Source organism: Hyla sarda, chromosome 8, assembly GCF_029499605.1.
Source record: "Hyla sarda isolate aHylSar1 chromosome 8, aHylSar1.hap1, whole genome shotgun sequence".
Lineage (NCBI taxonomy): Eukaryota > Metazoa > Chordata > Amphibia > Anura > Hylidae > Hyla > Hyla sarda.
This window is the reverse complement of record NC_079196.1, coordinates 208,904,829-208,919,376: the sequence shown is the minus strand read 5'-3', so window position 1 is coordinate 208,919,376 and position 14,548 is coordinate 208,904,829. Positions and strand designations below refer to the sequence as shown.

The 14,548-nt window shown below is 38.9% G+C and overlaps 1 protein-coding gene across 2 annotated transcripts in view; it reads left to right on the top strand.

Annotated features, from left to right (window-relative positions):
* PRKCB (protein kinase C beta) overlaps positions 1-14,548 on the top strand; it is a 262,417-nt gene that overhangs the window by 208,999 nt on the left and 38,870 nt on the right. For both annotated transcript variants that reach the window (XM_056536493.1, XM_056536492.1), the window contains exons 10-13: positions 3,189-3,362; positions 5,162-5,253; positions 5,690-5,752; positions 12,230-12,368. In XM_056536493.1, coding sequence (XP_056392468.1) covers positions 3,189-3,362; positions 5,162-5,253; positions 5,690-5,752; positions 12,230-12,368 — 468 coding nt within the window. The remainder of the gene's footprint in view (positions 1-3,188; positions 3,363-5,161; positions 5,254-5,689; positions 5,753-12,229; positions 12,369-14,548) is intronic.

The window sequence follows — 14,548 nt, the reverse complement described above, 5'->3', positions numbered from 1 at the left end:
ACTATATGTGACAAATGCTTACATTGCACTTAGCTACTATGCATAAGACAACTGCTTAAAGTGCACTTACTCACTATATATAAAACAGTTGCTTACAGTGCACATAGCTGCTATGTATAAGACAATTGATTACAGTGCACTTACCAACTATGTATAAGACAATTGCTTACAGTGCACTTACTCGCTATATATGACAATTGCTACAGTGCACTTAACTACTATGTATAAGACAATTGCTTACAGTGCACTTACTATATATGACAATTGCCTACTGTGCACTTGGCTACTATGCATAAGACAACTGCTTACAGTGCACTTACTCACTATATATGACAATTGCTTACAGTGCACGTATCTACTTTGCATAAGACAACTGCTTACAGTGCACATACCCACTATGTATAAGGCAATTGCATACAGTGCACTTACCCACTATGTATAAGACAACTGCTTACAGTGCACTTACCCACTATGTATAAGGCAATTGCTTACAGTGCATTTACTTCTATATAAAAATGTCTCTTTAAAAGATGGAGGTTTACACGATATGTTGCTTCTTCCATACCGTACGTGCGTGAAAAGAGTTTGTCTCGCTTAGTCGGCAACACCTGTTTTTTTCCAGAAAATTCTCATTTTCTGTTTCCGTCTACCTTCTTGATGTATTTGGGGGGTGGGGGAGATGTTTCCCTAATGAGATGTATACATTTACATATGGTAATTGTGTTCTCCGCTGAACCCGCATCTGTTCACTTTGGAATGAGGATTTTTAAATTGAAATAAACTTTATTAAAATAAAAAAATAAATCAGGGCTGCTAAAATTTTGTATTAAAAAATTATAATAATAAAAAAAAATTATATATACATATATATATATATATATATATATATATATATGGTGCAGTCCCCTCCTGCAAAGAGTTAAAGAGCCTATACCATGAAAGAGCGGGTCCACGCCGACTTGCTACAATTGTAGCACTTTAATGTGGCTAAACAAAGGCGGCGAGCGCATTCATCAGCAGAGCTTGTCCTGTTTATTGCAGCCGGCGCGCACCTAATCTGCCAGCCGGGGGAGGCTGGCGGCAGCTGGGGTGGGGAAGAATGGCAGCACTTTTTTCCCAGATTCTCTTTTTCTTTTTTTAATTGAGCAAACATAAAGGAAAACATTATTAAAAGGCGTGTGTGCGACGCGAGCGGATCGAGTGACAGAACATAATAAATATGCAAATTAGCACGGGACGCGGGGCTGCGAGCCATCATTATCCGCCGCTCCTCACCTGCACAAGATGGGCTCATTGTCTTTCCGTATGAGAGCTAGTCGCACGTTGGCAGCCGCCCTTGTCACTCCCTCTCCTCTTCTGTTGTGACCCCGATTACTCTCTGCTTATATTACCGCTGCTAAAATTTTATGTTGAATTACGCGGTTTTGTAGTAAATTTGTGGTTGTTAAACTGATTTGTGTTTTTTAATTTTTTATTTAATTTTGTTATATTAAAAAAAAAAAAAAAAGTAATTTAGTTTCTCCTAGAGGCATAAATGTTATCTTGACTGTGGGGTATTGAAAATATAAAGGAATAAAACAAAAAACAAATAAAAAACACTAACACCCCCTCCCCCCCTGCTGTGATCTCCTCTCCTTCTCTGTTACTGTTCTGTCGCCAATTCATTAGAATAAATCATTTCTATATTCTTCTTCTTTCTCCCTTGTCTTTAGTCCGCTCCTTAAAGAGGACCCATGGGCTTTCCTGGCCTGTCTGTTTTTTTTTAAATCTTTTTATTCCATAGTAGTTGAGTACCCGACACTGCCCAGTCTTTCTACCTGAACCTTGTGGGAGAGGAAAAGCAGCCACCCAGTTTTTACAGTCTCCTGAAGGGAGTACAGTCTTATTGGAGCCATTTTGGAGCTTTTCAGGAGACTGGAAAAGCTGGGTGGCACGCAGTATGCGTGCCACCCAGCTTTTCCGGTCTCCTGAAGCTCCAGCAGTAATAGGCTGATCATCCTCCATGAACTTCTCACTCCAGCAGCGCTGACATACCCTCTTCCTATCCCCTCACTGATGTCTTCTCTCTCTCCCCCCCCCCCCACACACTTAAAGGGGTTATCCAGGAATAAAACTTTTTTTTATATATATATCAACTGGCTCCAGAAAGTTAAACAGATTTGTAAATTACTTCTATTAAAAAATTGTAATCCTTTCAGTACTTATGAGCTGCTGAAGTTAAGGTTGTTCTTTTCTGTCTAAGTGCTCTCTGATGACGTGTCTCGGGAATCGCCCAGTTTAGAAGAGGTTTGCTATGGGGATTTGCTTCTAAACTGGGCGGTTCCCGAGACACGTGTCATCAGAGAGGACTTAGACAGAAAAGAAGAACCTTAACTTCAGAAGCTCATAAGTACTGAAAGGATTAAGATTTTTTTAATAGAAGTAATTTACAAATCTGTTTAATTTTCTGGAGCCAGTTGATTTTTATATATATATATATATATATATATATATATATATATATATATATAAGTTTTTTCCTGGATAACCCCTTTAACTCACTATTCTCTGCACCTGCCTGCCAGACAGTTAAATCATACTTTACCATGACATTGGTCAAGCAGTAGGATATTTAAAAATTCCCAGAAAATTCTCCACATCCACCACTTTAAGGGTACGTTCCCACACGGCGTATTTTGCTGCGTATTTGCTGCGTATTTGGTGCTGCGTATTTTCCTACCCATTGACTTCAACAGAGAAAATTAAATACGCAGCAGCAAATACGCAGCAAATACGCCGTGTGGGAATGTACCCTAATTGAGTAAAGCTCCCCCATTGTCATAGTCATACCCCTGAGGAATAGAGCCCAGCACAATGACTCCTGCTTCTCCACCGCTCCATGGGAGGGGGGGGGGGGGGGGGGGGAGTGCTCTTTCAGTTTGCACCTGCATTTTAATTCTTTAGCTATTGTCGCCATGGCTGCATCTTATTTTGGTAGTATTGCTTTTTAGAAGGCGCTAGAACAATGTATCATAACTCTCGGATTCCCATCGTAACATTTCAATTTTCTGGTTTAATGGTCCTATAAAAGCCCAATGCATTTCTAACATCCCGCCGCCGCCGTCTCCTCCTCATCGGAGATAGATGCAAAACAAACCGTGTTCGTTCTCGAGGCTTCGCGCTCATAGCGTCTCCTCCTCCAATCACAGGTTATCCTGGCGGAAAGGAAGGGGACCGACGAGCTGTATGCAATAAAGATCCTGAAGAAAGATGTGGTGATTCAGGACGATGATGTTGAATGCACAATGGTGGAGAAGAGGGTGCTGGCCCTCGGCGGGAAGCCTCCGTTCCTCACGCAGCTGCACTCGTGCTTCCAGACGATGGTAAGACGTCAATGGCTGGTGCCAACTTCTGCCACTGCTATATATGGTCAATTCTCAAAAAGCCCAGTGCATTAAATCCCCTTCTTAAACCTTCCCTATAAAACTTAACTTTTATTACCTATCTATATTAAAATAATAATATTATCTATATTAAAATAATAAATGATGACCAATAAAGATGTTAACATCTTTATTGGTCACCATTTATTATTTAAATATAGATAGGTAATGAAAGTAACATTTTACAGGGAAGGTTTAAGAAGGGGATTTAGTGCCCTGGGTTTTTGTGAATTGATTTGAATTGGAATCCCGGCCTCCCCTTTAATGTGGGTTTTTCGTGATAATGCTATATAGGGTGGCATCTGTGCCGGGAAGAGTTTTTTTTTGGCCTTCTTGAACCAATTCTCCCCAAATTTATGGCTACTAATGCGTACCAAGTGGAGCTTGTTCTCTGATCTCTTGTCTCCCAACCTGTGTTGTTGCAAAGCTGCAACTCCAAGCATGCCCGGACAGCCAACGGCTGTCCGGGCATGCTGGAAGTTGTAGTTTTGCAACACAGTTTGGAGACCACTATTAAAGGGGTACTCCGGTGGAAAACGTTTTCTTTTTAAATCAACAGGTGCCAGAAAGTTAAAAAGATTTGTAAATTACTTCTGTTAAAAAATCTCAATCCTTCCAGTACTTATTAGCTGCTGAATACTACAGAGGAAATTCTTTTCTTTTTGGAACACAGAGCTCTCTGCTGACATCATGACCACAGTGCTCTCTGCTGACATCTCTGTCCATTTTAGGAACTGTCCAGAGCAGCATCTGTTTTCTATGGGGATTTTCTCCTGCTCTGGACAGTTCTTAAAATGGACAGAGATGTCAGCAGAGAGCACTGTGCTCGTGATGTCAGCAGAGAGCTCTGTGGTCCAAAAAGAAAATAATTTCCTCTGTAGTATTCAGCAGCTAATAAGTACTGGAAGAATTAAGATGTTTAATTGAAGTAATTTACAAATCTGTTTAACTTTCTCGCACCAGTTTATTTAAAAAAATAATAATTTCCGCCAGAGTACCCCTTTAAGAGCAAGAGGAGCTGAGAAGATATATAGTTCTGTAGTCTAACATTGATTTGAAATCTCGTCCTATGGGCGGTCCTAAGCAGTGATTGACAACTCTCTGTTTATGCACATTTGTACCAGGGAAGGCTGCCGATCATTAGCACCACCCACTGGACTCCTAATCGTAGAATGGTTGTCAATCAATACAATAGCTATGCTGAGAGTTGTAGTTTTGCAACTACTCTAGACATGTGTCATTCTCCCATTATTTATGGCTACTAATGGGTACCTTGTGGATCTTTTGGGGGTTCTTCAGTCTCTAGAGCAGTGTTTCCCAACCTGTTTTCCCACCTCCAGCTGTTGCAAAACTACAACCCCCATCATGGTTGGCTGTCCGGGCATGCTGGGAGTTGTAGTTTTGCAACACAGCTTGGAGACCACTATTAAAGAGCAAGAGGAGCTGAGAAGATATATAGTTGTGTTGGACAACATTGATGTGAAATCTCAGCTTATTCTAGGCTTAGGAGTCCAGTGGGCGGTCCTTATCAGTGATTGACAGCTGTCTGTTTAGGCACGCTTGTACTGGGAAAGGCTCCTAATCACTAGGACCGCCCACTGGACTCCTAATCATAGAATGGTTGTCAATCAATACAAAAACTATGCTGCGAGCTTTAGTTCTGCAACTTCTCTAGACCTGTATATTGCGCCTTCTTGACGCTGATATTTGCACGTTGTTTTTGTGATCTTTTTTTGCAGGATCGCCTCTATTTTGTGATGGAATTTGTCAACGGAGGGGACCTCATGTACCAGATCCAACAAGTTGGAAGATTTAAGGAACCACACGCAGTGTAAGTATTATGGTCTCAAGCTGAGCTCGATATGCGGGTCCTAATGGAACAAGGGAGGATTAAGAACGTGGGGGATCTGGAGATTGCAGGGGTCCTAGAGGTCGAACCCAATGCGGATAGGGGTTTATTTTTAAGGTACGGAGTACCCTTTTATAAGGGGTTTTACAATAAAAGAAAAACATGGCTAGTCTTCCAAAAACAGCGCCACCCTTCTTTCAGTTGCATTGACTAACTTCGCCGGTTTGCTATACGAAATGATTGGGTGCCCTTTATTCCTTGTTACCCAGCTGTACCAGAGATGGAATATAATAAAGAACAGCAGTTTTTGGTAACTTTTAGGTCATTTCACGTTTGCCGAGCAATATATGGTCCCGGAGATCTATCCGCTCAGTTTTGCTGTTTGCAACGTGTGACTCTGTTTTCTTTCTCCTTCCAGATTCTATGCAGCAGAAATAGCCGTTGGGCTTCTGTTCCTACACACTAAAGGCATTGTGTACCGGTACGTGCAGCATTTCTAATGATAGAGATTGTATCACTGACTATATTTCACCTACACTAGTCCTACTTTACCTGTCTATGTCCCAAGTTCAACATTTAATACAGTTTGCACAGAGAATTAACCTACAAATGAAGCAGAGTAAATACATTACATTACTTATCCTGTATTATACTCCAGAGCTGCACTCACTATTCTGCTGGTGAGGTCACTGTGTACATACATTATATTACTTATCCGGTACTGATCCTGAGTTATATCCTGTATTATACTCTAGAGCTGTACTCACTATTCTGCAGGTGGGGTCACTGTGTACATACATTACATTACTTATCCTGTACTGATCCTGAGTTATATCCTGTATTATACTCCAGAGCTGTACTCACTATTCTGCTGGTGAGGTCACTGTGTACATACATTACATTACTTATCCTGTACTGATCCTGAGTTATATCCTGTATTATACTCCAGAGCTGTACTCACTATTCTGCTGGTGAGATCACTGTGTACATACATTACATTACTTATCCTGTACCGACCCTGAGTTATATCCTGTATTATACTCCAGAGCTGTACTCACTATTCTGCTGGTGAGGTCACTGTGTACATACATTACATTACTTATCCTGTACTGATCCTGAGTTATATCCTGTATTATACTCCAGAGCTGTACTCACTATTCTGCTGGTGAGGTCACTGTGTACATACATTACATTACTTATCCTGTACTGATCCTGAGTTATATCCAGTATTATACTCCAGAGCTGTACTCACTATTCTGCTGGTGAGGTCACTGTGTACATACATTACATTACTTATCCTGTACTGATCCTGAGTTATATCCTGTATTATACTCCAGAGCTGTACTCACTATTCTGCTGGTGAGGTCACTGTGTACATACATTACATTACTTATCCTGTACTGATCCTGAGTTATATCCTGTATTATACTCCAGAGCTGTACTCACTATTCTGCTGGTGAGGTCACTGTGTACATACATTACATTACTTATCCTGTACTGATCCTGAGTTATATCCTGTATTATACTCCAGAGCTGTACTCACTATTCCGCTGGTGAGGTCACTGTGTACATACATTACATTACTTATCCTGTACTGATCCTGAGTTATATCCTGTATTATACTCCAGAGCTGTACTCACTATTCTGCTGGTGAGGTCACTGTGTACATACATTACATTACTTATCCTGTACTGATCCTGAGTTATATCCTGTATTATACACCAGAGCTGTACTCACTATTCTGCTGGTGAGGTCACTGTGTACATACATTACATTACTTATCCTGTACTGATCCTGAGTTATATCCTGTATTATACTCCAGAGCTGTACTCACTATTCTGCTGGGGAGGTCACTGTGTACATACATTACATTACTTATCCTGTACTGATCCTGAGTTATATCCTGTATTATACTCCAGAGCTGTACTCACTATTCTGCTGGTGAGGTCACTGTGTACATACATTACATTACTTATCCTTTACCGACCCTGAGTTATCTCCTGCCCCCATTGCTAGCTTGCTTTACAATAATACATCCTTACAGGACATGCACTGGCATTTTCATTGGATGCCCGTTGTCCTGCACAGTTCAGCAGCCTACCCTCACCAGGACGTCCTAATAAGAAGACTTCTCTGTATATGAGGTCACATAAGCGCATACATGTCTGATTTAGGAAAGCCGCCATGATGTGTGACGGGGTCTCATCTGCAGTGAGTTGGTGGGGACAAGAGAATTGCAGGCTACACACCCACCCACTCACACCCACACATACAGTGCGGCTCCATTATTTCCCAGTCACTCTCATATACCAGTATCTGTCCATCTTATAAAGATTATAATCCTGTGAGGACGTAATCTACAGATGTGATGTTGCATAGGACTTCCACTAGAACCTGTTGCTCCAATGACTAAACCAATTCCACTCTGCTACATCCATGCATCCTTCATAGACCTAGATAATATGATGAGTAAATAGAGACCTGTTTATGACCTGACCTTCCTGGGAAACGAATAGAAAAGGCTGTTGTTATCCAGCTACATATCAGGTGACCATGTGGGTATTTATTGCGGCCTGGACCAATAAAGTGAATGGAACGTGTTGCGATACCTGGTGCAGTCACTGCAAGTATACGGAGCTGTACCTGGTAGGTAAAGAAGTGGCAGCAACGCCTTCATGTCTGCCATGGCGCCTTCCATTCTGATTTTGATGGTATCAGTGGTCTCCAAACTGTGTACCTCCAGCTGTTGCAAAACTACAACTCCCAGCATGCCTGGACAGCCAACGGCTGTCCGGGCATGCTGGGAGTTGTAGTTTTGCAACAGCTGGAGGTACCCTGGTTGGGAAAGCACTGTTCAACTGGGTTCTTGGCCCTGACTAGTGATGAGCGGCAGGGGCCATATTCGAATTTGCGATATTTCGCAAATATATGGATGAATATTTGTCCTATGTTCGCGAAATCCGCATATTCCCTATGTTCATTCTTTTGTTTTTGTTTTTTCCATGGGGAAATTCGTATTGAAATTTGCATAGTGCGCATGAGCGATTATATCTTTCACCAAAAAGAAGGGAGGGATCAGTGCCCTGTCTGGAAGCGCCGATATTTGCATAAATTTGCCAAAAATTAGCATAAAAATTAGCATAAAATAAAACGATTATTCGTTGTTACGAATATATCTCACTATATTCTAAATATTTGCAAAATCGCAAAGTGCCGTTATTCGCAGTAAAAATTTGCCTTTCGAATATTTGCGCTGAACACTACATCTGACCCATCATTATGGTTTCCAGTAGTCTTCTGGGGATACATGGTGTGTGACCTTCCTCTCTGACCATCCAACCCCTTATAAAGTCATGTTCATCCTGAAAACATTCCAGGTCCGGGTCACACAGGGACCTCGGGTGCATTTTATTTTAAAGGGGTACTCCAGTGGGAAATATATATATATTTTTTTAAATCAACTGGTGCCAGAAAGTTAAACAGATTTGTAAACAGATTTGCCGATACACATATTTATTTTTCAATTAGATTTGTAAATTACTTCTATTAAAAAAAAATCTTAATCCTTCCAGTACTTATCAGCTGCTGTTATGGTCCACAGGAAGTTTCTTTTCTTTTTGGATTTCCTTTCTGTCTGACCACATTGCTCTCTGCTGACACCTTTGTCCATTTTAGGAACTGTCCAGAGTAGGAGCAAATCCTCATCTTACTCTGGACAGTTCCTAAAATGGACAGATGTGTCAGCAGAGAGCACTGTGGTCAGACAAAAAGGAAATGAAAAAAGAGAAGAACTTCCTGTGGAGCATACAGCAGCTGATAAGTACTGGAAGGATTAAGATTTTTAAATAGAAGTAATTTACAAATCTGTTTAAAGGGGTACTCCGGTGCTTAAACATCTTATCCCCTATCCAAAGGATAGGGGATAAGATGCCTGATGGCGGGAGTACCGCAGCTGGGGACCCCCGGGTTCATGCACGCGGCACCCCGTTTGTAATCAGACCCGGAGCGTGTTCGCTCCGGGTCTGATTATGGTCGACCGCAGGGCCGGCGGCGTGTGACGTCATGCCCCGCCCATCAATGCAAGCCTACGGGCGGGGGCGTGACAGCTGTCACTCCCCCTCCCGTAGGCTTGCATTGAGGGGCGGAGCGTGACGTCACACGGGTGCGGAGGCGTGACGTCACACGCCGCCGGCCCTGCGGTCAACCGTAATCAGTAATCTGATTACAAACGGGGTGCCGTGTGCATGATCCCGGGGGTCCCCCAGCTGCGGCACAGATAATACCACAGACTGCAGAAAAATCAAAACTGTACTGCTTCTTTAAAAAAACATAAAATGCACTTAAAAAAAAAGATTTATTAGGGTGTGTTCACACATACAGGATCTGCTGCATATTTTCTGCAGCTGATTTTGCTACCCATTAACTTCAATGTGCAGCAAAATCAGCTGCAGAAAAAACATGCAGCAGATCCTGTTCGTGTGAACACACCCTAATAAATCTATTTTTTGTTTTTTAAGTGCATTTTATGTTTTCTTAAAGAAGCAGTACAGTTTAGATTTTTCTGCAGTCTGCGGTATTATCTGTGCATAGGGCACAGAAGTTTTTGTGGATACTTTGAAGCAGTAAAAAAAAATACAGCAGAAATATGAACATATCCATTACACAGAAGACACTGCAGATTTGTCTCTTTACAAAAACATTCAGCAAACAAGAACAATTTCAACCATGTAACCCAAACCTTCTGTGCCCCAATGTAACTTAATGCAATTTCCTATTTGTGACCTATGTGTCTCCAGTGCACTAGTGATCCTGATCTGTGTTCCTATCACTATAATGATCTGTATTTCCTATCACTATAATGATCTGTATTTCCTATCACTATATATAATGATCTGTATTTCCTATCACTATATATAATGATCTGTATTTCCTATCACTATATATAATGATCTGTATTTCCTATCACTATATATAATGATCTGTATTTCCTATCACTATATATAATGATCTGTATTTCCTATCACTATATATAATGATCTGTATTTCCTATCACTATAATGATCTGTATTTCCTATCACTATATATAATGATCTGTATTTCCTATCACTATATATATGATCTGTATTTCCTATCACTATATATAATGATCTGTATTTCCTATCACTATATAATGATCTGTATTTCCTATCACTATAATGATCTGTATTTCCTATCACTATATAATGATCTGTATTTCCTATCACTATATATATGATCTGTATTTCCTATCACTATATATAATGATCTGTATTTCCTATCACTATATAATGATCTGTATTTCCTATCACTATATAATGATCTGTATTTCCTATCACTATATAATGATCTGTATTTCCTATCACTATATATAATGATCTGTATTTCCTATCACTATATAATGATCTGTATTTCCTATCACTATATAATGATCTGTATTTCCTATCACTATATAATGATCTGTATTTCCTATCTCTATATATAATGATCTGTATTTCCTATCACTATATAATGATCTGTATTTCCTATCACTATATATAATGATCTGTATTTCCTATCACTATATATAATGATCTGTATTTCCTATCACTATATATAATGATCTGTATTTCCTATCACTATATATAATGATCTGTATTTCCTATCACTATATATAATGATCTGTATTTCCTATCACTATATATAATGATCTGTATTTCCTATCACTATATATATAATGATCTGTATTTCCTATCACTATATATAATGATCTGTATTTCCTATCACTATATAATGATCTGTATTTCCTATCACTATATATATATGATCTGTATTTCCTATCACTATATAATGATCTGTATTTCCTATCACTATATATAATGATCTGTATTTCCTATCACTATATAATGATCTGTATTTCCTATCACTATATAATGATCTGTATTTCCTATCTCTATATATAATGATCTGTATTTCCTATTACTATATATATATGATCTGTATTTCCTATCACTATATAATGATCTGTATTTCCTATCACTATATAATGATCTGTATTTCCTATCACTATATATATGATCTGTATTTCCTATCTCTATATATAATGATCTGTATTTCCTATCTCTATATATATATGATCTGTATTTCCTATCACTATATATAATGATCTGTATTTCCTATCACTATATAATGATCTGTATTTCCTATCACTATATAATGATCTGTATTTCCTATCACTATATATATATATGATCTGTATTTCCTATCACTATATATATATATGATCTGTATTTCCTATCACTATATAATGATCTGTATTTCCTATCACTATATAATGATCTGTATTTCCTATCACTATATAATGATCTGTATTTCCTATCTCTATATATAATGATCTGTATTTCCTATTACTATATATATATGATCTGTATTTCCTATCACTATATAATGATCTGTATTTCCTATCACTATATAATGATCTGTATTTCCTATCACTATATATATATGATCTGTATTTCCTATCTCTATATATAATGATCTGTATTTCCTATCTCTATATATAATGATCTGTATTTCCTATCACTATATATAATGATCTGTATTTCCTATCACTATATAATGATCTGTATTTCCTATCACTATATAATGATCTGTATTTCCTATCACTATATATAATGATCTGTATTTCCTATCACTATATATAATGATCTGTATTTCCTATCACTATAATGATCTGTATTTCCTATATATATATATATGATCTGTATTTCCTATCACTATATATAATGATCTGTATTTCCTATATATATATATGATCTGTATTTCCTATCACTATATATATATGATCTGTATTTCCTATCACTATATAATGATCTGTATTTCCTATCACTATATAATGATCTGTATTTCCTATCTCTATATAAGGGTAATGTCTGTGCTGCAGTATAACATCTTCTCTTCGCAGGGACCTGAAGTTGGATAATGTGATGCTCGACTCAGAAGGACACATCAAGATCGCAGACTTTGGCATGTGTAAAGAGAACATGTGGGACGGGATAACAACAAAAACCTTCTGCGGTACCCCGGACTACATAGCTCCAGAGGTAAAGATAGATAGATAGATAGATTGATAGATAGATATGAGATAGATAGATATGAGATAGATAGATATGAGATAGATAGATAGATAGATATGAGATAGATAGATATGAGATAGATAGATATGAGATAGATAGATAGATGTGAGATAGATGATAGATGTGAGATAGATAGATATGAGATAGATATGAGATATGAGATGGATAGATAGATATGAGATAGATATGAGATAGATATGAGATAGATATGAGATAGATATGAGATAGATATGAGATAGATAGATATGAGATAGATATGAGATAGATATGAGATGGATAGATAGATAGATATGAGATGGATAGATAGATAGATGTGAGATAGATGATAGATGTGAGATAGATAGATAGATAGATGTGAGATAGATGATAGATGTGAGATAGATGATAGATGTGAGATAGATAGATATGACATAGATAGATATGAGATAGATATGAGATATGAGATGGATAGATATGAGATAGATATGAGATGGATAGATATGAGATAGATAGATATGAGATAGATAGATATGAGATAGATAGATATGAGATAGATAGATAGGTAGATAGATAGATAGATAGGTAGATAGAGAGATATGAGATAGAGAGAGATATGAGATAGATAGATAGAGAGATATGAGATAGATAGATAGAGAGATATGAGATAGAGAGATATGAGATAGATATGAGATAGAGAGATATGAGATAGATATGAGATAGAGAGATATGAGATAGAAAGATAGATATGAGAGAGAGAGATAGATAGGACGATAGATAGATGGGACGGTAGATAGATAGATATGAGATAGATAATAGATAGTTAATTTTTATATCTAAACCAGTGTTCCTTAACCTGTGGTTTTCCAGCTGTTGCAAAACTGCAAATCCAACCATGCCCAAAGGCACAGGCTGTCAGAGCATGATGGGAGTTGTAGTTTTGCTTCAGCTGGAACATTGTAGGTTGGGAAACAGTGTCATAAAGAAACAGTATTGACAGAACTGGACCCAAGGAACCCAATAGGTTTGCATTTAGGGTGTCAAGAGCTCCATTAGAGCATACAGACTTATAAATGGGCATTATTGGAATTGTAGTTTTGCAACAACTGGAGAGTCACAGGTTGGGACTCACTGATCCAGACTATAGACACATATTGCTGAGCCCCATACAAACGCCTGATCTTTACACAGGAAGAAATTTGTCGCCTCAACGGCAAATGGGCTATGTCCCTTTAAGAGCTGCATTCCAAGCTGCTGTCCCCCGCGGCCGGCCCTGTTGACAGAATTGTCACACATGATCTCACCCTACATGGTTTTTGCTTAGATAGCTGGATGTGGCATAATAATGTGTGGCACCTCTTCCTCCAGCCTCTCCAGTAGAGATATATGTGTATATTGGAGTGTGATACATTTCCGTACACTATGTATAGATCACGCTGAGTAGGGGCACGGCCTGGTAGGGGCACAGCCTGGCATAGGATACAATGCTCTGCCTTACTTGGTAATATACTTGGCGTATCCATTCCTTGCCATTTTTAAGATCTCTGCTTGCTGTTATTAAATTATCCAGCATAGAAGAATGAAGATGGCACTCACCAGTGTCGGTGCAAGAACGGTGACTCTTTATTTACAGCAATAAAACCGGCAGACAGACCGCATCGGGATGAGGGACGCCACGAGTGGCGTCCCTCATCCCGATGCGGTCTGTCTGCCGGTTGTATTGCTGTAAATAGAGAGTCACCATTCTTACACCGACACTGGTGAGTGCCATCTTCATTCTCCTATGCTGGATATTATGGTTGTTCTTCTGATTGAGCACCCTGGTGGACTGTAACTGTGTCAAGTGTCCGTCATAGCTGCATCATATTGAAGCAATATTATTAGAGTGGCTGTGCCGAACGCTCTGTCTTTTGCACCTGCTATTAAATTATGACACTGTTTCGAAGTTGTAAACTATACAGACCTAGTATTACTTCTGACAGCAGAGGGTTTGCTACAGTCTAGACTACCCTCTGAGCTAATAAGTTTTACCTGCACTGATACATTGTGACAAACTATCAGGACATGAGGTTTGGGCTGATGAAGCTTTCTAGTGAGAGATGTGAACGGTCATATTTAAACCCCTGGATGTTAAGGAGAATATTTCATTCACTGGCAGCAAGCAGAGTTCT